Genomic DNA, 26,439 nt, shown 5'->3' with positions numbered 1-26,439 from the left:
AACACAGACGCACAACTCTGGCACACATTCATAATCCATCCTCTGCGTCCATTATTCACACACAGCTCTCTGCTGATCCCCGTTTTCCAATCAGCCCGTCGGAAAAGATCCTGTTTAAGCATCATCAGTGGAGACGGAGGGTGGGCGGAGTCACAGAAGAATGAAGCATTCACAGAGACGGAGAGCAGACGTACCCGAGTTGTCGGAAAACTGCGGCACTTCCCAGACGACGGCCGTCTCCGTGTTCGTGGCCTGGACGGTGGGCGGCGACCTGCACCTGTCAATCACCGGGGGCTCCGTATCTACAAAGACACGTGAGGATGTTATCGTGTACTTCCTGATGAAAACACAAACACAACATTAAACTGACCACAATAGAAATCAGATGAAGTCTCGCTCAGTTTTATCAAACGGAAGAGCTGCTACAGATTATATGAGAAATATAAGAAGAGCAGAGCGCTGCACTGTGATCGGACTCTTTCAGAGAAACACATGTCTCTAATAAAAACCCACAGCGTTCCACCGCCATAATAACATATGGAAATGTTCACAGCTACCATGCTTGAGGTTTTTCCCCTCGACTGCAGTGATTATTGAGCGGCTGACACGGGACACCCGTGTTTTTCACTCTGTGCAGCAGCAGCAGCGTTTGGCACCTGCCGGGGCGGGCCCCCCGCTCCTCCCCCCGCCCCACCCGGGTGAGAGTGTCAACTAAATCCCAGTTTTACGCTGAATGACAGGAGGAAGCTGCAGCACAGAGGAAGGCAGTAATAAATAAACAGGTGGTCTCACATTGACATACTTATCTCCACTGCAGGAGATCTTTAAACCAACCAATCAGAATCATCTCAGGCAGCACCGAGATCAGGATGCAGCCACGGTGGGAGGGCGGGGGGGCATAGCTTGTTTTGGTGGAACATCTGCACATTGAAAAGGCTCAAAAACACTAACAATAACCAAGCAGGTGGTCCGCCTCACTGCAGAATCCAAACCTGGCTTAGTGTGCAGGTCGCTGCTCGGAGGTTGTTGCGACAAGGATTTTGAAAATGGCAACAGAAGAGGAGGAGAAACAGCAGACTGACGGCAGGTTTTTATAACAGTCTCCATCCAGTGTGTCCGACCGGGTCTGAACTGATGGATAAAGAGGCTGCGCTGAAACGAAGTGTCCAGCAGCTCCAACCCTCTTTTCCTACATTCACTGTGAACTGACGCACATTTTCTTTTTATTTCATGTTAAAAAAAAACAAAAAACAAACTGCTTTATTTTCCATAAAGTTGCATTTAAGTGTCACTTTTTAAAAAAAATTCTGATCTGCAGAAAAATGTAATCTTTTGTGATTTTGAGTGTCTGTGAAGTTCAATGAGTCCTCAGAGCTCTCTGATGTCGAGTCGAATATCACAGGGAGGCAGAAATACCTTTGAGACCGGACATGTGTTACTTATTGTCATTGATTGGTGTTACGTAAAACTGTGTTGTGCGCTTTATGAAAAAATCTCTGAGGAAACCCTGCTTCGACCAAACAAACTGCCTGGAGAAAACACACGTTTCATCTAAAACAGACTTCATGTGTCCACTGGTTATTATCTGGTCTCAGTCAGATGAGAAATCTTTGATGATTTTAATTCTTTCAAGCCACTGTTTGTAAAATATTCATTAAATCAAAACATATTTCAAAAGATTATGTACTATTCTTTGCTTGACACTGGTGGGACACTAACATCTCAAAGGTATGTTTTTGTCTTTGTTTTATTTCACTCTTAAAAAAAAAAGAAAAAAAAGGAGAGGAGGAGTCAAATAAAATGAAATAAAAACCAGGTGCCGCTGTGACTGAAACCTTCCCCACCCTCTCCCTGAAACGTGAACCAGCGTCCCACGTTCAGCTGCGATGCTCACCGATGACGGTGACGGTGAAGGAGCAGTTGGCCTGGTTCCCGGTGCGGTCGGTCGCGACGTAGGTGATGCTTTCCCTCCCGATGGGGAGCAGCTGGGGAGGACTGTAGACCGGCTTCACCTGCACCGCCACCTGCAGCGGAAACACACCGAGAAGAAGAGACTCAGGAGGATTACAGCGAAGAGCAACGACATCACTCGTTTCTCCCGCTTTTGTTTTGCACACTGAAGACTCGATGAATATCGGAGGAGAAATTTACTTGTAACTGATAATTTAATGAAACTACTGAGCAGTAAATCAGTGATCTGCAGCACATCTCATAAATTACAGCTTCCAGTTGGACACAAGAGGGAGTTTTCCTTCATATATTGTATCATGATAAATTCTTTACATGAAATTAACAACATATTTTAAAAATTAAGTCGCATATAGAAAAAAAAAGGAAAACATCTTGTTTGATGCGATTTGTTTGAAGTATCCGACCTCTTCTTTGGAGTTGTCGGTGGCGGTCGGGATGTTCCAGCTGATGTTGGCGGTGCCGCGGCGCTCATCCGTCTCGGCGACGATGTCGTCGGGGCACGGCAGCCACGGCGGCTCCGCATCTGGAGACACACAGAAGTAGATCAGAGATGTTCCTCCGTCACACGGTTATTACCGGGGGAGGGCGTGATGTCATCTGACCCCTGACCTCTTCAATCACAACACGTCTCACTCTCATTATCGATCATTAGAGAGATCTGTAGATGTCCCTCATGTCTCCGCATGCAGTAGTTCAACATCAGAGGGGAAGAGAAACATTGGAAATATGGGAAAACATGTCGAACAGGATATCCTGCTGGATAAAATACACGTTGTCCAGTTGTCACTGAAACGTAAATCTAAATTACAAACTGAAGTCCAGTGTTGTGAAACTCATTAATGCTCCAGTACAGACGACAGAAATGACATGAATCATTCTGAAATGAAACGGTGTGCAGCTTCGGTACGATAATCTGAAGCTTCACTCTCAACCTGTGAACAGTTTTGGTTCTGACAATCAAACTGAGCGGCAAAGATTAATGCATCTTTGATGCTGGAAAAGATTTACCTCAATAGTTGCTTGTGTTCATTTCTAATGTTTTTATTAACTGCACACGTTTTAGGTTTCTGAGCCTTCAACTGGACGAGGTTGAGGAGAGTGACGTGGATTGACAGAAGAATAAAACAACCCCCGTGCATGTTTGCTGCCTGTAATATGTTCTGGTTTTGAGGCAGTGTGCCATCCACCTGCACAGAGAGATAAACGTGGGAGATCTTTGTGGTTAGAAAGGACGACTTAATCAGTACGTAAAGTTTGAGACTGCTGGATTCTTGTTTGAAGCTGATGATGGTTTTTGGGGGATAAACAATTCCAGGAAACCTGCAGACCTCGGAGAAAAGGTTTGCCAGAGTTGTTGTGTTGGGTTTGAAGACGTACCTACAGCCAAACAGGAACTCCACCAGCTCGGACGGAGAATCCTAAAACTCAGAGCGGTTCATAACATGTATGAAGACTGAGCATCTCAAGGACACTGTTGCATCATCAGGAGACGTCCTGTCTATCAGACTAAAGCTGGTGTTGGTTTGAACGTGTTCATTAAAATCAAACCAGATGTTGATGGACTCACTGCCAGGTAGAGAATCAGTAACGTGTCCGCCGGGTCTCAGCTGCAGCTAAACTGGGATTAAAAGTGACTTGAGCATCACAGTCAAACCTCTGTTTGTTCCAGTAGGAAACGTTCGAGCTCATCTTCTATGAAATCTTCATCAATCCACCTGTTTGAGCTGCTGGAACCTCCACAAACATCAGATCTAACATTTCATCAGCGCGTGTTGGAACGGTGAGAAGCTAAAATTCAGTTCAGCTCAGTTCAGCTCAGTTCAGTTCAGTTCAGTTCAGTTCGATTCTGCAGTGAACGAGTTGAAGCTGGGAGTTGGATCTCCCAGCGATCGGCGGCAGTCATGCCTGTTGCGTTGTGTAAGAGAGCTGCTCCCATCTGGACTCGATGACCGATCCACTCAGGCATCTGTGTCTGCTCAACACCAACATGCTCGGCTCCAGTCGGCCTCATTCATCTTCATTTCACTTCACGGGTGCCAGAAGCTTTCTTAATTGATTTATTTCTTGATCTCCTCATAACTGCAGCCTTCCCTCTTTTTATTTTTTCCGTCTCATCTGCATTTTCTTTTTCTTTTTTTTTTTTAATACCTCCTCTTCTTTCACCTTCCTTCGACCCGTTTCTCCCCGACGGGATCAGAAAAGCTCATCTTCCGTCTGCCGTACCGTTATAAAACACCTCCAGATGACTCATCCTCCCGGTCTGCTACACCTCTCTGTTCATTTCCATCTTTATGGCACCTCTTCCTCTCCTTAACGACAGCAGCTCCTTCATTAGCGAACTTTCTCCATGAGGGAAAAAAAACGAGGGGATTGAGGACATTCGAGGGCGGGAGGAAGAGGAGGAGGAGGAGGAGGAGGGGGGAGGGAGAGCTGCACTGCACCACCTGTTTCACCTGCGAGGCATCTGGAGCGCTTGCAGTCCATTATAATGATCTCCAGAGCCCAGCCGGAGTGTGTGTGTGTGGGGGGGGGGGAGGGGGGGGGCACGACATGAGAGCTTGGACGTGGGATGGTTTGAGTTAGTGACCCGAGGTCTGCTGTCTGAGAAGAAACGGGGTTAGCGCCGCTCTCACCTTTCACAAAGCACGGCGGAAAAAAAGTCTCCCTCCAAGTTTCCTGCTGCTGCTTTCTTTTTATATCTTCCACATATTCTGTGTCTTCTGCACTCCCTTAACAACGTGACAAATGAACCCCCGTTCCAACCCTGTAAAATGATCTGCACAGCCCAAACGAGACCATAAATACCAATCAGGAAGAGGATAGTCTGAGATACTCGTATCAGTTGATGAATTTATGAGTCATTTTGAATCTTATGTTGTGTACATTTCAACGGGTGTGAATTTGTGTATCTTTGGTATAAAATGTTACTCACTGGGCTTTGGAGGTCTTTGTTAGCGTCTTTCTGAATTTTGGACAGAGATAGGCCGACTGTTACTCGCTAATTTTGGTCTTCATGAAAATCAAACCACCTTTTAGTTCGAGCTTCATGCAGCATTAAGTGCACACATGAGAAATTTCTGACTCTTGGAAAGTGGATTTCCCAAAATGTCAAACTATTCCTGTGTGTATACCTGCTCCAAACACATCAGCAAAGTAATTGGTGGAAAAAAACATCAAGCCCTAACCTGACTCCGCCTACCCGAGCCGAGAGCGCTGACCTCGGCACATTTCACATCCTCGTTACAACCAGACAGCCAATTTACAGCTTCTACAGCAACGACCTCTGACCTCAGTACTGCAGGGGAGAAGAGATCGATTGAGGGAGGAAGCACACGCACACACACACACACACACACGCACACACACACACACACACACACACACACGGTGCATTACCTGCACAGACAGCTTTATGGACATTAGCAGTCCAGTTTCCAGAGCCCAGGCACACTGCCTTCCTGTTTCCCTGGAGACTGTAACCCTGACGACAAGTGAGCAGGCAAATGAAGCCCGGCGACACCGCCCTCTTCCCGCAGGCAGGGGGCGACAGCACGATGTTCTTCAGGGCGGTGATGGGGGGACACCGCACCTCTGGGGGGGGAAAGAGTGAGAGGCAGATTATCGATCTGATGAAAGATGAAGCTTCGTTTGTATCTCGCAGATTAAAAGGGTCTGACATCGAGGGTGTTTAGTTGTTTCTTCTTCAAAAGAAGTCGAAAAAGTTCCCATTTTAATTCAGAAGATAAAAAAATATCAGCTTGGAGGATGAGAAGCGTGTTTCCCAAGTGATAAAATGGTACTCTGAGCTGGTTCCACTATAAATGCCAACAATAAAGCTATCCTCAGTTGGTGTGTGTCACGAAAACAACAAACATTTGGTCAGAAATCAACCTAAGAAAGCTCCGGAGCCGCAGGACTCGTTCGCTGCTGGCCTCTTATGCATTTTTGGGGTCAGCCAGCAAGCGTGGCTTTTTACATGATGATGGCTAGATCGCTCTCAATCTCGCGTTTCATTGGCTCACGCTGCAGGAGCTATAAAAAGGGAAAACTCTACTCGGCGAGGGAGATTTCAATCAGATGAAAAAAAAACAACTCTCAAATGTCAGCATCCTCTCGGGCGTCCGAGGAGATCCTCTTTCACCGCAGAGCAAACAAACACTAAAACAAACCGCTCAGCTGCGCCGCGGTCCGCCGAGGCCTCCGAGCTGGGTCGGAGAAGAAACGACGAGATGCTCAAACAAACAAGCTGAAGCTCGGTCAGCGCGGAGCAGAGACGGCAGTCGCTGATGAACGGGGAGAGTTTTCCGGAAGCGGCTGTTTTAAATAGCTGCTCGCCGGTTGCCTGGAAGCGAGTCAGAGGCCGGAGGTTTGTGGCCGTACGCTCTCACACTGTCCCCCTTCTTTCCTGCCTGACCTGGAAGCGCTCTGCGGCGGGCGTGAGTGTGTGCAACTATTTTAACTTAACTATCAGTTGTGAAGTGTGTGGGTAACGTCTGTGTGCATGTGTTGTGTATATGTGGCTCCGCTCTGAGAGAGCAGATGTATCTTCCGCTGGATGATGCAGAGGAAAACACACACCGTGTGTTTGACCGCTGTGCGTGTGTGAGTTTACATACGTGTTGTAAAAACCACATGATTTTACAGAGAAAATCCCCGGATCATATGTTATTTTAGGGGTCGGTCATTTGATGAATAATCTTTCAGTTTTGTCAGCCGGACACGTTTCAGTGAGCAAAAACAAACAGTATGAGATTACAGCTGCAGAGATTTATCATAATAAAAATCTGTCTGTGAAAATAATGCAAATTGAAGAACTAACCAGAACTGAAATCTAATTTGACTCCACTTTGACTGTAAATTGAGATAGATGAATTCTCTTGGAGCAAGATATCAGCCAACATATATTTTATTTATGAATTTCTTAGAGACTTGATATAAATTCACTATTAAAGAGTTTATAGCCAAAAAGAAGACATACTGAACAGCTGAGCATTTTTATGCTCACGGAGGGAGGATGTGTTGTTGTATTGTACGTCGTGCTTCACCTGTCAGTTGATAGTTTATATCACTTGAATAAAACTAATATTGCAAAATAAGGAATTGTGCAACATCCTACATAATATATGTCGTGAAGACTTTGAAGGAATCCGTTTATGTGTTCACGTGTTCGACCAGTAAAGATGATTGACAGCAGACGATGCTTGCGAACCTTTTGGATGTATAAAATGTCTTCACTTCACTATTTTATCCTTTTAAGACTTTTGTGTGAAATGTCAACAAATAAATCCCGTATTTTGGCCACAAACGTGTTACGTTCGGTCACGGTGACCTTTGACCTTTGACCAACAAAGCTGATCCACCTCACTCAGGAGGTCAAGCGGACAATTTGTGCCACATCAGAACTTTTGTTGTATTTTCTCAGTGCAATCATAACAACTGGCTGCAGTAGCTTTTTAATGCTTTCATTTGTTCTCATGTTTCATTTTAAGGTCAGAAATGTCACTGAAATCACTAAAAATGTGCTACTGGAAAAGAAATAGGAAACCGAAGAGCGTTGAATGAAGCAGGACGTGTGGGCGTTTGTCCGCCCGGCGTGACGCTGTGCTCGGCAGTGGAGGGAAGGCTTACCCACACACCGAGGTTGGGGTCCACTCCACTGGGAGTTGGCCTGGCAGGTGAGTCTGGACTCCCCCTCTAATCTGTAGCCTCGCTCACAGCCCACCTGACACTCGGCCTTGTAGGAGGCGCCGTCGCCGCCGCACCTCAGGAAGCCGTGCGGGGGCTTGGAGAGCGGCGGGCAGGAGCGCACTGCAACGTCAGGAAAAAAGAATAAAACACCACAACCCAACGCAGAAAAACAGACAGAAATCAGATTTAACTGGAAACAGGTGTTGTATTGTTATCTTTTAACTTCCATTTATTTGATTTCACTTTTCTAAAAAAATATCCTGACAGAAGGGAAACCTACTTCTTTTTATCATTATTATATTTATATATAGTATTTTGTTGGTAATGATTTGTCGATGCTGAAACTAAGACGTCACTGATAAACACAGGTACCATATCTAAATCACAAGAAGAAGAAAGAGCAGCAATAAAGTGCAGGAATGTTCAGCACTATATCATCTCTAACTGGGGGCCTATCATTTAAACTCAAAGCGTGAAAGTCCCTATGAAACAAAAAAGAAATAAATCCTTGTGTGTGTGTGTGTGTGTGTGTGTGTGTGTGTGTGTGTGTGTGTGTGTGTGTGTGTGTGTGTGTGTGTGTGTGTGTGTGTGTGTCTGTTCTGAGTTATGCTGAAGTCTACAAAAAGGATGTGTAGTGTGTTATTTGTCATTGCCACCCATAGACACCCGGCTGAGAGGAGACCCCCTCCCTCAGGGCTGAAACCAGCTGGGAGGTCCTACAGTATGACGGAGAGGAACACGTACAAGCAGACATATGCACACACACTTCCAAAATATATACCCAAAGCCACACGCCATAAATCTCCAACACACACCCTCCAATATTCAGTGTCTTGGTATTTCTGTGAGTCACACTGTTGCTGCCTTTCTCCTAAAAACTGGCAAAGTCCTCATTCATCTCTTGATAATCTCCTTCCTTCCTCTCCATCCTTCCTCTTCTTCCTTCTTCTCCTTCCTTCCTTACATCTTTCCTCTCCATCCATCCTTCCTTCCTTCCTTCCTCTCCTTCCTTCCTCTCCATCCTCTCTTTCCTCCCTCTCCTTCTTTCCTCTCCTTCCTTCTTTCCTCTCCTTCTTTCCTTCTTTCCTCTTCTTCCTCTCCTTCCTTCCTCTCCATCCTTCCATTCTTCCATTCTTCCTTCCTTCCTTCCTTCCTCTCCATCCTTCCTCTCCATCCTTCATCTCCATCCTTCCTCTCCTTCCTTCCCATATTTCCTTTCCTCCTCTCCACATCTGGCCTGGCAACGAGCGGTAGACTCTCCCTGTAAATGTTGATTCTCCCATTCAGTCTAAACACATATGATGTCAATCCGTGGCGAGAAGTCTTTACATGGCAGCGCGCGCACGCACACACACGCACACACACACACACACACACACACACACACACACACACACACACACACACACACACACACACACACACACACACACACACACTGCAGCAGATCATCTCATATTCTTAATGTTAAGTAGATTCAGTAAATGTTTACGAAGACGCAGACATCAGAGAAACGCTTAGATGAAGGTGCCTCCGTAGTTTAATGAGGGAATCATGAGACGTGGAGGAACCAGCTGCCATCTATCAGCAGTGTGTGTTTAAGGGTAATAACTACAGAGAAACATTGTGCGAGTTATGACTATGACAAATATGAAAATCTGAAGCGGTATACAGAAAGTCACTTCACATTTTTGAGGTAATTGGCTCCATCTGGGCCGGACAGACTAACATAACACATGTAATATGATCAACAACACAGCAGTCGTGTCCTGAAGGAGCTGAATAATCAAGAAGCTTCTTACTTTCCCAACCAAATACATTTTAGCTGCGCTGTTTTCTTTTTGTCAGGTGATTTTTTTTCTTTGGAGAGAAAACAGGTGATGGCAGCCGTTCAGAGCCTCCCAAAGACTGGAGGAAACATTTAAAACAAATTATAATGGAGACTGCTGGTTGGCAAAAAAAAATATTTATTGAAAGTCTCTTGCTTTGACCACGTATATTAGTTAATAATTTAAGCTAATTTAGTGAAGAAAATCAAACAAAAATTATATAGTTGCAATTTCGAAAACTGGAACATTTCCTGCTTCTCAGTTTTTACATCTTTTGTTTTTTTTGTCAAACTATGAAGGGAAGTTTCACTATGTTTTGAATACAAGTTGATGAGCTGCCAAACCATTCTGCAATAAGAAAAAGTTTCATCAGAAAGTCATCAGAAAGAAATACGAGAACACTTCCAACAGTGCTGATTTTCATTTTAACATCAGACACAAGGCCTCCAGCTCACCTCTGCAGCTGGCCGGTGTCCCGGACCAGGACCCGTCGGCCTGGCACAGCTGGATGCTCGTTCCCTGGAGGTCAAAACCCGGCTGGCAGCGCACGCCGCACGCCGCGTCAAAGTGGTTGTTACATACGTTCTGGATGAAGAAGCCATTTTCTGGAGGAGACAGTGCTGGACAGTATACCACTGGAAGAGGAGGAGGAGGAGGAGGAAGGAGAAGAAGGGAGGAGAAGAAGGAGAAGAAGAAGAAGAAGAAGAAGAAGAAGAAGAGAAGAGAAGAGAAGAGAAGAGAAGAGAAGAGAAGAGAAGAGAAGAGAAGAGAAGAGAAGAGAAGAGAAGAGAAAAAAACAGTAAATTTCTTTAACAAACAAACTAACACAATATGACACACACACACACACACACACACACACACACACACACACACACACACACACACACACACAGAAAAGCTGCTGGTAGGAAAGTCTGACTGGGTTCACAATGGAAAGTTAATGTTCCTGACAAAAAAAAGAAAGAAAAAAAAAGAAGAAAAGAATAAGAAAGCATGATAGCAGAAAATTACAGGCTGTCAAACTTTATTCTCCAATTTGCACAGAGGGAGGAAGAGAGAGCAACGGTGAACCGGTGATTCATGGACAACACTGTGTTCAGATGAAGAGCAGTGTGGGAATCACATCCTTCAAGGAACGGGAGGGCTGAGGAAAGGAGCTGAGGAAAGGAGCTGAGAAAGGAGCTGAGGAAAGGAGCTGAGGAGGAAAGGAGCTGAGGAAAGGAGCTTTCATGAGCTTGTAATGCCTTACTCCCATCAGAAGGTGGCGGTAATGCACCTAAAAGCTGTCTGCCAACCGCCATTAAACAACAAAGAAAAGAAGAAGAGCACGTTGCTATGAGGCAATTTTCTTAAGAGTATTTTTGTTAGACTTAATTACATCACTCGAGGAGATTTGGGACCACATGCTGTTTTTTGATGAAACTTTTTTTGTGGTCACAGTGGAGTTTCAAATCATCTTAAAGGTCCAGTTCATAGGATTTAGGGACATCTATTTGCAGAAATAAAATATAATATTCATGATTGTGTTTTCATGAGTTTATAATCACCTGAAAATAAAAATTGCTGTTGTTTTGTTTTTGTTAGCTTATAGAATGAGGCCTTAATATATACATGAAGTCTGGGTCCTCCTCCACCATGCTGCACCGCCATGTTTCTACAGGAGCCCACAAGGTACACTCCAAACTCAGGCTCTCAACACTGGCTAGATGCTCTTCCATGTTAGGATGTGGAGGCAGCTCTCAGCGAACTGCTAAGTTCAAACACACCATTTGTAAAGCCCCAAAAAAGTCTGGCAAATATTCTCCGTTGCAGCAGAAACTGTTTGTGTGACTCAGTGATTAGAGCAAAAAATAAGATGTAAAATCTGTAATGAAGTGAACACAGACTGAGTCGCTTTCTTCAACGAAGGTGTCACATCATTTTTCTGCAAAAGCAAACAGCAGCTCCTGAGGGGTGAAACCATCGGTGTAGTTTGCATCTATCCGACAGCGCAGGTAACAGATAAGCTCCTCCTACCCTGGCAGGTCATGCCGACTGGCTGATAGCCCGGCTTGCAGACGCAGTCGTCGAGGGAGGTGCTGCCCGGCGCTGAGGTGTGCTGTGAGTCGGGGCACGGCAGGCAGGTGCTCAGACCTCCTGGAGTTCCCTCCGGTTTATAGGTGCCGGGTGGACACGCTGTCGAGGAGAGACACTGCAGTTAGAAAACCAATCCCACATTTCCATCAGGATAAATACATGTGATGCTCCGCACAGGGAGAGACAGCTGGTTTTCAAAAACTGGAAGATGGACGTAATGTGTAAAACAAAAAAATTCAGCTGAAAATAAAAAAGCTTCGTGACTGGAACTGAAAAAACAGCTTTGCAGATTTATGAGGAGACTTTGATCATATTCATGTCTGGACATGTAGTGGCGGAAAAAGTGGCAAATATGACAAAATGATCTCACTGGCTAGGTAAGAAAAAAAAAAGACGAGTTAACTTCTTCAGTTCGGCATCTTAATTATTCCAAGAGCTGTTTATTGGCACAGAAAGCAACAATCAAAGAAAAGTTTATGGGCATCTAAAACCGTTGATGTGCTGCATGTAAGCACACATGGGCTGCATCAGAAAACCCCTTTAGATCACCTGCACGCACGCACACACGCACACACACACACAGACACACACACACACACACACACACACACACACACACACGGGAGTGTGTTTCCTATTAGCGCCACCTGAGGCGGATCGGAGGAAACGCTGTAAAACTGAAGGAGCAAGAGGTCACGTGGAGGTCGTCCAGCATTCTTTCATTCGCCATCCGTCATCCTGAAGAAAAGAGTTAGTGCATCAGCGGCGTTGCAGGGGAGTGAAAATGAACGAATGAATCCATCATATTGAGGGTTCAAAGTCGCTTTCACAGGGGATTGTTGATAAATCACAGATTACCTGATCGATGATGTCATTCACTGGACGTTTTTCAGTGATCTGCATCTAACTCACTTATACCCAATGATCTCATGAGATTGACGACTTTAAATTATTTTCAAAGAAATCAGATAATGATTATTTGCATTATGTAATCACACGAGGGACAACAGGCCTTATCAGCTGTTACACGGGCAGTTTCACACAAGCTGGTAACTCCCATAATTCACTGTGATTACTGGTGCACTTTGATGGGAAAAAAACCTTCATCAGTTCCTTCGTGTTTTGTTGCTACGTGTCTAAACTACTGGGAAGGAAGCTTCTCAAACACATTACAGACGTAATATCTTTGATGACTGTTTAATCGTCAAATAGATCTCAGTTAAGAAAACACTCTCAGGAATTACTGGTTAACAAATAAACTCGTTTTAAGTGTCTATAATGACTCAGCATGAATGTTCAAACACGCGTAACGTGAGAACAAAATTATTTTCTACATAATCTCACCAATTTTCCAGTCAGACTTTCATTTTGAGGAAGCATGTAAGACGTGGAAGTTTCTTCGTGTTTGTTTGATCCACAGACTGTATGAAAGTGGACGTAGCTCCGAAAAAGGAGGCCGATCCAGAAGTGCTGCTAACTGCAGTACCACCGAGGGCCACTAGGGGCTGGCTCCAAAAAAAGGCTCTGGCTTCATAGACTCCTATTCAACTTATCTGTTTGATTGACAGGCCTGTTATCAGTGGCTGTTAAGGTGTTGCGTCCTCAGGTCAGATCCAGCGCTCGCTCTCTGTTTGTCATTTCCCGTCGCTGCAGTCTGTCGCAGACAAAATCATTTCACATATGTACCAAATTAAATAAGTTTTCTAATATACAGCAGTTGCCATTTCGTTCCCGTTTGGCTCACTGTTACTCGCGTCACCGTCTTTTTAAGCGAATCCAAATGTTGTTTGCATTAATTGGAAAAACAAATCCACAATATTGACTGCAGGCGTTTCCAAATCCAAACAGGCTTCACAGAGACGCGAGTTTCAGACGGTTTAATGTGGTGCCGTGTTTTTAAAATGAGAAAATCATAAAGTCTGCCGATCCACACCCACACACATCGTTTAAACACTGTTAATAAATGGTCTTTTTTTTTTTTTTTTTTTTTTTTTTTATCCATATGGGATATCTGATGGGATTCAAACCCCTTTAGTGTTCACAGCAAAGACTAATTAGGAGCTATTTCGGATTATAATGAGAGCAGTTCAGAAGTCTGCAGTTTTGTAAGCTGTCAAAAAGCAACATTCAGCAATTACAAGCGGTATGAACTGTAGCTGCAACAGAGAATCCACAGTCCTGATATTCTTCACAACTCATTTACTCGCCGCTGAGCCAGAGGCCAGGTGTGAATTTCCACTGCTGACCCGGTGCCAGCTCGGCCTGCCCCCACCTCCCCCACCTCCCCCCTCCGGCTGCAGCAGGTCAGCCAGGAGATGTTAACCGACTGTAAAAGCAGGCACTGGTTGCTGGCACTAAAACGCACCCAGTAACCCACATCAAAAACACACACACACACACACACACACACACACACACACACACACACACACACACACACACACACACACACACACACACAGAAAGAAAACATGTGGAATACCTGTCCTGGTGCAGACAGTGTGCGTCTCAGTCGCTCTGCTGTTTTCATTTGATAACAAAAGCAGCTGATGAAACTCCTCCGTCCGGCGTCTCTTCAACTCAGAGGAGGGAATCTTACATAAGACGCAACGACAGCTGAAAGTGTCCCCTCTGTGCGAGTCGTCGGGAATCTGTTTTACAGCTTCATTTCAGCTTTACAGGAAACCTAGTTAGTTTTAATGTGAATAATAATTCACCCAGAGCTCCACAGTGGAAATTCTGTATCTACAAAATATAAAATTTCACTTCCTGGCAGGATGCACACTGCTGGCAGGTAGAAGTGTACACAGACAGATGCATGATCACACACACACACACACACACACACACACACACACACACACACACACACACACACACACACACACACACACATCGTGAAAGAAAGAGCAGACCAGGCATCGGGATGCAGGAGGGGAGAGATGAACAGGAAGGGATAAACGATGAAGTAAAAGGCAGCCATGAATCTAAAATTGGTGAACACGGAGAAAACTTCTTTAGAAATGTATCACTGCTCCGTGACTTCAGCCAAAATCGACAGACCCCATGCTGGATCTAATTGTGTTTGGAACCCACCACCGGTCTGAATTACACAGCAGCCAAGCATCTCGTTTTGGGTCCATCTCCTTATTGTCGATGGCTGCGAACTGAACCCTTCATTTAGAGAGGAAGAGGACCGTCAGCAGTCAGAGCGCCATAAAACAGAGATCCTGCTGCGTCTGGACGGGACGGACAGCAGCTGGTCAAAGAGAACTACTGTACCCTGTAACGGCCTGAAGGAGGACAGACAGAGCCTCCGTGATCACAAGCTGTTTATCTAAAGTCAGATCAATATTTGAATAATCTGAACATCACATCAGCAGGTAAAAGTCAGCTTCCTGAATTTCCTGTCATCTTGAAACTACATTTTTCGTACTTAATTGTGCTACAGTCGGGACAAAAGGTAATCTTTGTGAGGAAATGTGAGGAAATAAAAATAAACAGTTATCAAAATAGATGTCTCATTGTCCAACAAGGCAGGTTTCCTTTTGATAATTCCTGCAAAGTATCTGACTTCCTGTCTCACTCATCAACCTGACCTGTTTGCTCCGCCTCCTTTCAAAGATATAATAATCTATATAGTCTAAACGAATACTGCAAACATAAACGTATTTAAGTCGATCCTCCATTCACCATCTTGCACTATTTCCATGTGTTTTCTGTAATGTTCACTGAATGTTTGCTGCTCTGCTGAACACCAGACTTACAGCTCATGTGGGAGCTCGCTGTCTTCGCTGTCACTGACATTTATAATAGTAAAAAAAAACAAAATACATTCTCTGTGGATTAAATAGGAAGTCGAAAAGAAAAGAAAAGGACAAAACCAAGCGCAGGCCAGTTCATCTGTTAAAGTCCTCTCTGCTAATATGAAGTAAGTCATTGAAACTGGCAGACACGTCTGGTCCGGGAGCCAAAGTTACTATCACACGAGAATCTCTTGTGTCTCGGGGGTGGGGGTGTGGGTGTGGGTGTGGGGGTGTGTGTGTGTGTGTGTGTGTGTGTGGGGGGGGGGGGGTGTCTAAAAACAGACCGGGACGGAAACGATGAAAGGAGCTCCAGAGGGAGAGCGAGAACATCTGCCTCCTTCAGCCACAATGACAAGCAGGCAGACGGAGAGGTTTTCATCTGAGACGGATATATTCTGCTGCATCCGACCAAATCCACAAAACGCATGCTTGAAAACACACATCCACACAGAGCTCGAACACTCGCTGCTTCCCACGTGTGCTTTTGAATATAAATCATTTGTCATTAAAAAAAATCTGATATTTCCTCACAAATCCACTTTAAAAGAATCTGTGAGCTCAAAATAGACAAATCTTCCGAGTCAGCGCGGTTCACAGGCATTAGCACTGAATTATTAACAACATTAAAGGAATTTAGACAATAAATCTGAAACTGATAGAACACAAAGCTTCAGATATGGATGTGACGACAGAGCACAGAAGAGATTCAGCAGCTTCAAGGTGGAAAATCAGGATTAGATTAAAGACGAAGCGTGGTCACAACGTCCCTTCTGTTACCGAGTGACGGCACGAAGACAGTTCAGAAGAGTTGGACAGATGTGACGTCTCGGTGATCTTGACCTTTGACCTCTGACCACAACAGCCTTTTCAGTTTATCATTGAGTCAAGGTGAACGTTGCATTCACAAGGGGAAGGAGACAGATCGATGGGACGGAGGCGGGTAAACAATGACCTTTGACCTTTGACTTTTGACAACCAAAACCTGATTAGTTGATTGCGGAGATGAAGTGAACGTTTCTTTCCTGAAATTTGAAGAAAAGACTTCAAAGTGTTCTTGAGATATCGAGTTTACAGCAACGGGAGGACTTGAGGTCATCATGACCTTGACCTTTGAGAAAGGTTCATCCTCAATCAGTTCATCCTCAGGAACCGAGACGATGTTTGTACTCAATTTGAAGAAATTCAATCGAGAACAGAACTGACGACACATGACGGGTTTGATCGCTGTCAGAGGCACAAAAAATGAACAGTCTGGTTTCTTTTAAATAACAAAAAGGCTCTTAGAGAAACAACTTTATACTTCTCAAAGTAAGAAACTAAAAGATTCATTCTGGTACTGGAACAAAAACTCTATTCAGAATATTTAAACAATATCTGGCTTCTTGCATTATTTGGTCTTTTTTGGGTGATTCAGTCAACTTTAATTGGAAATACAAGACGTCTACCACCGGGGACTCTTCTTTGTACACTTAACCTTTGGATTCAGGAAAAATAAATGTTGGCCCCAATAAAAGCAACAAATATCCCTGCGACTTTATAACTTTTGAGATGCCGTAACCCAGTTCTGTCTGCCTGTCATCTTCAAAGACAAAACAATTGGGACAGAGGAAGTCCTGCCATGTTGTAAATGAGCTGCCAGATCTGGACGGAGGCCATTTGTGGTCTCCGTCCTCTCATACGGGACATGTTGTTGAGTTGGACCTTAAATTCACACGCAACGGAAACTTTCCGCTCTTTTTAACCGAGACTTCCCAAAATAGATAATGGAAATGGACAATTAAAATGTATAGTCTAGCCTGCAAGACCAGACGGGCAATCACGCAGAGACCTTGACGTGCACACGAGGGAGCGGGTCCCTCGGTTTGATATTTCATTTCAGGTAAACACAGTCGATATATACATTTACTCAGAGGCAGCAGAACGTGTGCGTCTCCTGCTGAATTCCTCTGGACCACCGAGAGAGCCTTTAAATGGTTGGATATCCAGAATGTGAAGGATACACGCCGAGACACTAAAAACACAACTAAAACACCTGCAAAGTGACTGAAGACCACATCTCCACATTCAGCTGGAGACTCTCCCCATTCGGTGCAGTGACAAGAGATGACGAGAGACCTCAAACATCTGCCACACGGTTTCATTCAGATTTATTAAAATGGAAGTTTCAAGATTCGTGACTGCGAAGTAGACGAATCTGTGAGGTCCACGAAGATGCACCAGATGTGAGCGCGGCATCAACAATACAAACAAGAGAAAATAACTGACAAGTACAAGGTCACTAAAAAACATTTCCTGCTAAAGTGTCCCTCAGGAAGCGACTGGAACCCGTCCAGCTCCACTAAAACTACAATTTCAGCTATTTAATGTGAAGCAGGAACATTCCTGCAGCAGGTTTCAGACTTCACAGGTGGCAGCTGTCACCTGGTTGAGTTTCTTTACTAGCCCTCATATAAACAAAGATGTGCAGATGTGTCCGAGCTACGAAACAATGACGGGTGCCAGGAATTTTCCAACCTTCATACACGGGTCACCTGAAACAGGATGAAACTTGGGAATCCCATCCTGACGGGCTCTAAATCACATCACCAGAGCCTGACTGAAGTCTGGTCTGCGCTGCATCTGGAATGATGTGGCTGCACAGCTGTCCACCTACATGCAGACGGAGACCCTCGCAGACACCCTCCCTCCCCCCACCCCAAGAATGTGAAACTTCTACGATGTCATGCGAGACGGTCTTTTGGAGAAGAAGCCGAGGAAGATGAGCGGCTGCTCCATCGCCTGCTTATTATTCAATCATATTCCTAAAGGAGAATAACTTCACCACAATTGCTAGATATCCCTCACGGATTCCCAAGGACAGAGAGACCGTCCCGCTGCTCGTTTATTACAGACTCCGGGAACACTGGGAATCACTGGGAGAGCGAGGCCAACCGCTGAACAACTGTACAAACACGGGTCGGCCTCCGGTCTGGTGTGCCTGATTACAGATGTCAGTGTGCTGAGAAATGTTGTGATAGAAGGCCGCGGTATGATCTCAGTACACTCAGGACAACATAGCACAACACTCCGAATGTTAACACTAACATGTTTAAAGAGGACGGCCTGTTTTCAGATCCTCTTCAACTGTCACGTCACCGTCGCTCAGAATTCCTCAGCGCCTTCCACACTCGCTGACCCTGATTTGAAGGATGTGTTATTGGGCCTGCGTGCAGACGTACATGTGCAATAAACACAGCACCACCATGCACACACACACACACACACACACACACACACACTCAGACGCTCCCACAGTAGCCTCAGAGTTAGCGTGTCCTCGGGGGGTTCGGAGGTCAGGGAAGCTCCCTGACAGGACACAGGCCCATCTCGTGTGTGTGGCATGTTTGGGATTGAGAGTTTCTCGTGTGCTCGTGTGCATAAACAGCAGAAACAAACTGACAAATGTACGATACCATCAGATTGAAGATAACTTTCCATCCCACGAAATCTCCAGACAAAAACGCTTCAGAATGACATCGAAAAAAAGGGTTAAATTTGGAGTATTTATGGACACGAGGAGCTGATTGTTGTAAAAAAAACAACAAAGAGCGACATATGCTTCTCTTCCACACAGATGACTTCCTCCATCCTCCAGCCCGTGACCCTCGACGGAGCACACGCACACGCTCACACACACACACACACACACACACACACACACACACACACACACACACACACACACACACAAAGTGTAAGGAAGTAGGTGGGAGCTGACAGCGCTGAAGAGGGTCAGTGAGAACATTCAGAGACAGATGAGGGTCACAGAAAGGGACAAACATGTTGGATTTAAAACAGGTCAAAGGCCTCGAAAAATACACGAGAGAAAAGTACTTAAGAGACGTTCGTTCCACCTTAAAGTCCCACGGAGACATATTTCACTTTTAATTATGTGAGGAAGAAACGTTAGAATAGTTGAAGAGCAAAAAAGTCAAAGCAGACCAGATTATTTTCCTCACATATAAATCCAAATCGTCTAAAACAATTTGTTTTATAAAGAAAATCTTAATCACAGGAAACCTTGAGTTAGCTGCTCTATCAAAAAAAAGCTGTGAGTGGTATTTGTGAATGTCTGACAGTAGTAATTCTTTCTTTAAATGATAAATTAATTAATGGAATAAATGTCCTACAGCTGGCAAAACCAGTGAGGAACACATGACTGTCGGTCATGTTTGTGTCTGAATTGAACAAGAGGTGTTTGTCTGCTTAATACCGCTCAGTAAATGACTAATTTACATCTGCTGCACCTGGTGACACAGTGCAGTCGCTGGAGAGGCTCAGAAAGACGGAGAGAGGAGGGGGAGGCCGGGGGGGTTATTAAGAGACCTCGGCAGCAGAAGGCAGGAGGCAAAATAAAATGGGGAGAAAGATGGAGGGATGGACGGAGGAGGAGGAGGAGGAGGAGGAGTGTTAATGACCCAGCGAGGTTCGGCCTGTTTCACGGCTCCTTGTGGAGGACGGTCCCATTAGGGCCGTTTTACAGCCTCTCAGCCTCCTTCATCTCCGTCTCTCAGAGCGGCCTCAGTCTAAAACACAAGTCAGGTCGGCTTTACACCATCCCTGACCTACAAACACGGCAGCAGTAGGCATCAATTAAGGCCCTTTACAGACCTATATGTTCTGTTTATTGAGGGGAGAGAGGGGGAACGCACCTCCGACATGTGGCATGGAAGGAGGAAGGGACTAATATGGATTTCAACACGACACTGTACTTAAAGACTCATGTATGCACTCTGCAATAAAGTAGGAACTTCAAACACCTAATGACATGAAAGACTCTGAAGCACCTGAGGGGAAGGAAGAGGAAGGGAAGGGTTCCTGTTTGGCAGTCAGAACGAATGGGCAGTTAATGTGGTGCGGCAAATAGTTACCATGGTGACAATGTGGTCGACATTTGGCAAAATGACTTATCTGTCATTTCAAGATTTTAGGAGATCACCGGTACTTTGACATTTAGAAATGCTGTGAACGGGCAACCAGGTAGATGTCAACGAGTGCCAGTTAGAACCGTTTCTGCTACTTAAAGTGCCATTTAAGAAGGTTTTTGCCACTCGGGACATTTTCTACCACTTTAAGTGCCATGTGGAAACCTTTTCTGCTACTGGAGGTGCCGTTTGGGACCTTTCCTACCGCTCAAGTTGAAGAACGGTTCCCCTATTTAAACAAAAGTACTGGACAAATATTGACCAGTCGTTGGAGTTAGATAAAAAAAAAAAAAAAAAAGTCAGTCAAAGTTATCCATAATTCAGAGAGAAAAATGTGTGCACATAACTTTGAGAATGTTCCCTGAAAGCCACAGATGTCCACCTCATGGTAGTTCTGGAGGAAGAAGTCGGGGATCACTGGAGTCGTGGGCGTACGTTGCCCAGGAACCACAAATGTTTCTACCAAAGTTGGAGCCAATTCATGCAGTAGACTTTGAGATATTTTACACGATAAATAAAAAAGCTCACGATGTGAAGCTGGAGTTTCACCGCCATCCCGAGAGTCGCACTGTGATGGCTCATAAAAACTATAAAAACAAAATCCAAGTTGTAAAAAGACAAAATATTAATTATTCGAGATCACTTTTATTGCTGTCATGAATTAATTGGGGATTGCGTTTGTTCCCCCCCCCACCCCCCCGTATGGCGCAGGGCCAGTCGGATCTTCCCTGGAACCGAACCGTCCACCCACCACAAAAGATGCACGGCTCTGGGGTAAAGAATTGAAGAATTTCTCTCCCTCTCCTCCTCTTTCCAGTCTCTGCTCACCAAAGAAGAAGCCCAACCCTAAACTTCCATTCAATCAGTGAAAGCAATTAATGGGGAAGTCTGTGGTGCCGGTGGGACTCGAGCACCCCCCCACCCCTCGAAAAAAAAACCTTCCCATGCTTGTCCTCAGGAAATCCCAGCCATTTGCACCGTCCTCATAACTAAACCAAAAACTGAACCAGAACTCATGTTGAGCAACTTCGGCTTTTCGTTCTCACCACAAAAACATTGAGAAACAAGGATTTGGACGGACGAACAGAAGCAGACAGTCTGCTGTGGTTAGTGATGCTGTGGGGGATTAGGATTTATACAGCAAGAGGAAATAGAGAGTCTTTATGTGAACGTTTATGTAACACGTTGGAAGAGTCGCCCGAATTCTCTCCTCTGGTAGAAATTTTACTTCTGAAAATACTGAAGTACAAACAATTGAGCAAAACCTGAAGGCCAGTGTCAAGTATTGGCCTCCATGTACTGTATGTGACATGTTGGTGCCATTTCCAAAGCCTTTCAACCACCGAATCAGATCATTGCTGTTTATTCACATTGAGATTTACTGCACTAAAGCTGCTTTCAGAAGTGTTTGTATTTAAAGATTTGGAAGATTTATAAGCTCTGTAGTGTAATGTGTTATGACAATCCAGTAAGTGTGCTGCCTCAAGTGATATAAACAGATGCTGCACTATTGCCTGGTATGTGTCAGATCCTTGAATGTGGCATATGTTAAAGCTGTGCGTATGTGTATACGTGTAAGAAAGTGTTAGCATGACAGAGGTTAGAAAACTGTGAAAACCAATGTTGTGTAACATTCTCAAAAAACATTTGTCCTGTGTGAATTTTTTTGTTGTGTTTTCCTTTTGACTGTTCTTCCTTTACACTGGAGTCCTCTGCGAGGGGGTGAAGCCAAAAACAGGCAAAGAAATAATGATTGCAACATCCCGTCCATTTCAACACTTTTTATAGTCGTCCTCAAGATCGGACAAATTCCACCTCTCTTGTTGTCATTTCAATCCCTCCGTTGGATTTATGTCCACCTCGAGGCTTCGCCTCCCCAATTCTCTCGGCTATTCACGTCAAGACCACAAATATTTCCCGGGGCGGACGCGGTGAATGTCGTCGTCTCCACCGACCGGGCAGTCCGGTCCACCCGCGGGGAGACGGATGTGTTCGAAGCTCACTGCTGCCACGCGTCTCCTCTCGGGATCAACAGGCTTTTGGGAACTTAATATTGTAAACATTGTGCAATTCTACGAGTATCAGCGCAGAAAGAAAAGCTCACAACATCCCAGTCAACAGTTCGTATCCTGATTACTGGTCATCATATTATATTCACCTCATTTCCAAATCACAAACATCCATCACTGAATAAATATTTAGGTGGAACAGAATCAACTGAGTTCCAGTTATTGCTGTTGAAAAAATAAACAAAACCCTGAAAGTTCATTCTTGACCCTGAAAATAGTTTTGACAAAAACACAAATCTTATCCGAAGGTCTAGTTCCTGGCTTTTATTTTGAAACATATTTCACATTTTCTAGTGAGAGTTTCTTTGGTCCATCGTCATCCAGCGATGAAGACAATGAGACATTGTTGAAAACACTGAAAAAGACCTTAAAGGAGCGGTTTGAAGGATTTAGTGGCCTCTAGTGGTCAGGTTGTAGATTGAACCAACTGAATAAGCTTGAAGGCTCATTTTCAGGTAGCAAAGCAAACATGACAAAGATAATATAAAACACGCTCATAAAGGATTTATTCTATGATTTGGAGATCAGGGAGATGATAGTTTTTACTTGATCTGTTTTTCATTGCTTTTCTTTTCTTTGTTTCGTTCACGCCTCGGTGCTGCCTTGGTCCCTCTCCCTCTCTCTCCCTCCCCCTCCCCTTCATCTCCAGCAGAGCTGTCCTGAGCGCTACCCAGCCTGTGCTGACACCACATGAACACAGTCCAGAGCTCCTGTCATTCTCTCGGCCTACAGAAGAGGCTGATGATAAGCCAGAATGTGTGACAGGACAAAAACATGTTACCCTTCTGCACCCGGACGTCTCTCAGCCTCTCTACTGCCTTTATCTACTTCCCCATTCCTTCAGTGATCCTCCGTGATACAGATACCGAGGCCAACAATGTCCCGTTTGGCCCGTTGGAGCAAACCAAACTATGTGGGAACTGGGTTCATCATACGTTTTCTATCTGCTGGGATTCCAGTCATGTTTTGTGGAAGAGGCTGTTTCCTTTGGCTGTCGACAGATTCATAAACAACACCGCTGTGCACTGTGGGGCTTTGGATAGTGTTTCCAACGGAGCCCCTTCAGCCAATGATAATAATAATCCACTGACAGGCATGGAGTTGGATCATTTCATTTTCAGATGTGTCAAAGACTGTTAAATGTGAGGAAACAAAGTCCAAAACCCATAAAAACACTATATTCAAATGCAGTCTAGACAACAAACCCACCTGAGGCCGGCTGACCGTGAGCAGCGTCTACGCCTGGCTGCAGCGCTGCAGTGTGGAGCTGCGTCTGTTTGCCGCTGCAGAGAGCTGGCGCGGCTGCAGCGCATGGCGTACCCGTAATTCATGCAACACCTTCGGTTCAGCCAACCCCATTAAGGTTAAAGCAACACAATATTAAAGAGACGCTGGAATTTTTTACAAACAGCGGGAGCTTGTCGAGCTTACTTTGTATGTTTCTTGGTTACATCACTAAAAGTCTAATTGGTTTTGGAGCCGCTCTTACTTCAAAAAAAAAATCACTGTAAGTTATTAGAGAATAAAACCTTCAATAAATGCAGTGTTCAAAAACATATATGAGGGTGTTTCACACTAGTTAACAAAACCAAAAACTCTAACAGAGGCTCGGCTTGCCAACGAATCCACAACAGCACCGCAGTGACACATATTTCTGCATCAGATATGTCAGCCGGAGTATGACGACTTCTCCACCATGAAGCGAACCAACCAACTCCTCCTCCAGGAGATGTTTGTTATATGAGTGAGACAGACAGAGGAAGCGGTCGCAGCGAGGCGCTGCATCCTTCCTTCCTCACGCCGGCTCCTTCGTCTGCTCTCTGCTATTAATTAAACCATTAAAAGGGATTAATAAGCAGAATGAGGCTCCAGTCTCGACAACATCTGATGAGAATTAGAGGAGGCGTGCGCTTTGAAACGACGACCCTGATGCCTTTTGCATTGGCTCCCACTTCTTCAAATCCTCCTCCTCCTGTTCACCCTCGTTGTTCTTTTACTGACTTTTAAACACCAATCGAAGTTATTTCACTCATCTGTCGCTGACATGTCTCTCTTTCTTCCTTCTCTGCCTGTTATCTAATCCTAGATTGAAAGCATGTGGATGCAGAGAGGAAAAGAGCCAGAGGGCGAACACGACGAGGATTACTGCCCATTGTTTCCCATTATTACAGCTGATTGCAATCCAGATTCCTCTGATTGTTTCCTGCAGGCCGTCTTAGTCCCTCCCACCTGTCTCCCCTGTGAGAAGGCTGTCTGAATGACTGACACACACACACACACACACACACACACACACACACACACACACACACACAAGGCAGCGCATCTGTTAGCCGCTCCGCTCTCCAACAATCACACACGACTGTGTTGGGTTGGGTTTAATATTCAGTAAACATAACGTACGGACCCCTGAACCTCACGTTTAACTGACAGAGACCACCTGCGCTACGTTGCAACATAACACTGTGAGATTTAACAGACCGGAGAACAGACATTCAGAAGACTAATTAATGTGTCATTGCAGCGGCTGCTGGCAAGTGTTTGAACTTGATTGTCTGCAGTGTTGGATTGATTTTAGGCAAAGTGCTCTAAAATGAATGCAAGTTCCATAAATTCACTGAGACCTGTTCCAGAAACTGGAGGCTGATTTTAAAGGTTTAAAGAAGAGCTGCTGTTAATACGAGCTTCATCTCGTCTCTTAATCTAATTCAAAAGATCACTTTTAATATTCCTGATTGTAAGAGTCATCTCAATAACTGATGGTGCAGAAACCAGAAAGATCATTGTTTGACATGTATCTATATTATAATCAAAACTTTAGAGACTGTTCTTGAGTTGATTAAATCAGATTACAGGAAAGATGATAGGAAAGCCAAATGTTTGTGTCTTCCATCAATCTTACCACCTTCACATATTTCACTCTCACAAGGGGAAAAAGCCATAAAACTTCTTGCAACAGATGAAACAGATCGTCGGTCTTCAAAGGGATACGTATGAAACAGAAGTGGGAGGTGAAGCAATAAGAGCACTTCGTTTTGAAATGACTGCAGCGTTTTTGGAGCGTGAAAGAAACGGAAGTGTAATATGTGATTTAAAGGGAGGAAATGGAAGATGAGAGCAGGATGGGACGAGTCTGACTGGGAATCAGAGAGTCAGAGGTGAACACTTAGTGATCGGCGTTAACTTACATCAACATCCACCCAGTGAGCTCAGCAGCAACCGTAGGCCACGATGCTCACGTGGAACAAACAAGGAGCTCCAAATGTCCATTTATAAAAAGCACAAACATGTTGTTCCAGAGCAGCAAAGTCTGCAGCTAAAACAAAGTTGTGGAATTTAATAAGGTTTTAGTTTCATCTTATGTGTTATTTTCCAAAATTGTAAAATAAAATCTTTACTCACACACCTCACATGTTAGAAACGATACACATGCATCAATAATCTGCTCCTTAGCTGCTCCGGTTACGAGCAGTTTGATTTATCTCTCATTCGCTACACCTGACAGTTGTAAGAGGGATCAGTGTTTGGCACAGGATAACTGGATAACCACTGAGGGAGGACGGATTTACAGATCAAAACTTTACCATCCTGAAACTCTGGCACACTCACAGATCCTTCCAGATAATTTATGTATCTACAAGTGCGAGAGAGAGAGAGATGAGTTGATGCGGAGAGGACTTCTGAGGAGGTAAAAACAAACTGTCCTACCTGAGCACTCGTGCTGCAGACCCTTGCCGTAGTTCCCCTTCTCACAGATGCAGTCGTACTGTCCGGTGTGCGTGCCGCACTTACAGCTGGCCATCAGGTCGCAGCAGTCTCGGCCCGCCTCGCACAGCGACGAGCAGCGGGACAGATCCTCCTGGATGTAGCTGCCTGTCGGGAGGTCTGAGGGGAGGTGGGGGGGGGGGGGGGGGGGGGGGGGGGGCGCAAAGAGATGAACCGTGTGTCAGGACCAACCCATCATTTTAAAGTGCAGAAAACCAAATGTGTTTCATTTCAAAGTGCCTAATGATGGAAAAAGAGGTCTGACAGG

General features: G+C 44.8%; 1 protein-coding gene across 1 annotated transcript in view; it reads right to left on the bottom strand.

Moving 5' to 3' along the window:
- svep1 (sushi, von Willebrand factor type A, EGF and pentraxin domain containing 1) overlaps positions 1-26,439 on the bottom strand; it is an 80,981-nt gene that overhangs the window by 30,622 nt on the left and 23,920 nt on the right. Inside the window, exons 3-10 of the mRNA XM_069169770.1 lie at positions 26,115-26,291; positions 11,508-11,666; positions 9,944-10,123; positions 7,600-7,779; positions 5,368-5,562; positions 2,376-2,494; positions 1,895-2,024; positions 195-302 (exon numbers count right to left, since the gene is read on the bottom strand). Coding sequence (XP_069025871.1) covers positions 195-302; positions 1,895-2,024; positions 2,376-2,494; positions 5,368-5,562; positions 7,600-7,779; positions 9,944-10,123; positions 11,508-11,666; positions 26,115-26,291 — 1,248 coding nt within the window. The remainder of the gene's footprint in view (positions 1-194; positions 303-1,894; positions 2,025-2,375; positions 2,495-5,367; positions 5,563-7,599; positions 7,780-9,943; positions 10,124-11,507; positions 11,667-26,114; positions 26,292-26,439) is intronic.

This window comes from Embiotoca jacksoni, unplaced genomic scaffold (genome assembly GCF_022577435.1).
Source record: "Embiotoca jacksoni isolate LCO1_2020_lvr unplaced genomic scaffold, fEmbJac1.0.p SCAF_47, whole genome shotgun sequence".
Taxonomy (NCBI): Eukaryota; Metazoa; Chordata; class Actinopteri; family Embiotocidae; genus Embiotoca; species Embiotoca jacksoni.
Note: the sequence above shows the minus strand (reverse complement) of the source record. Positions and strands in the feature narration are given on the sequence as shown.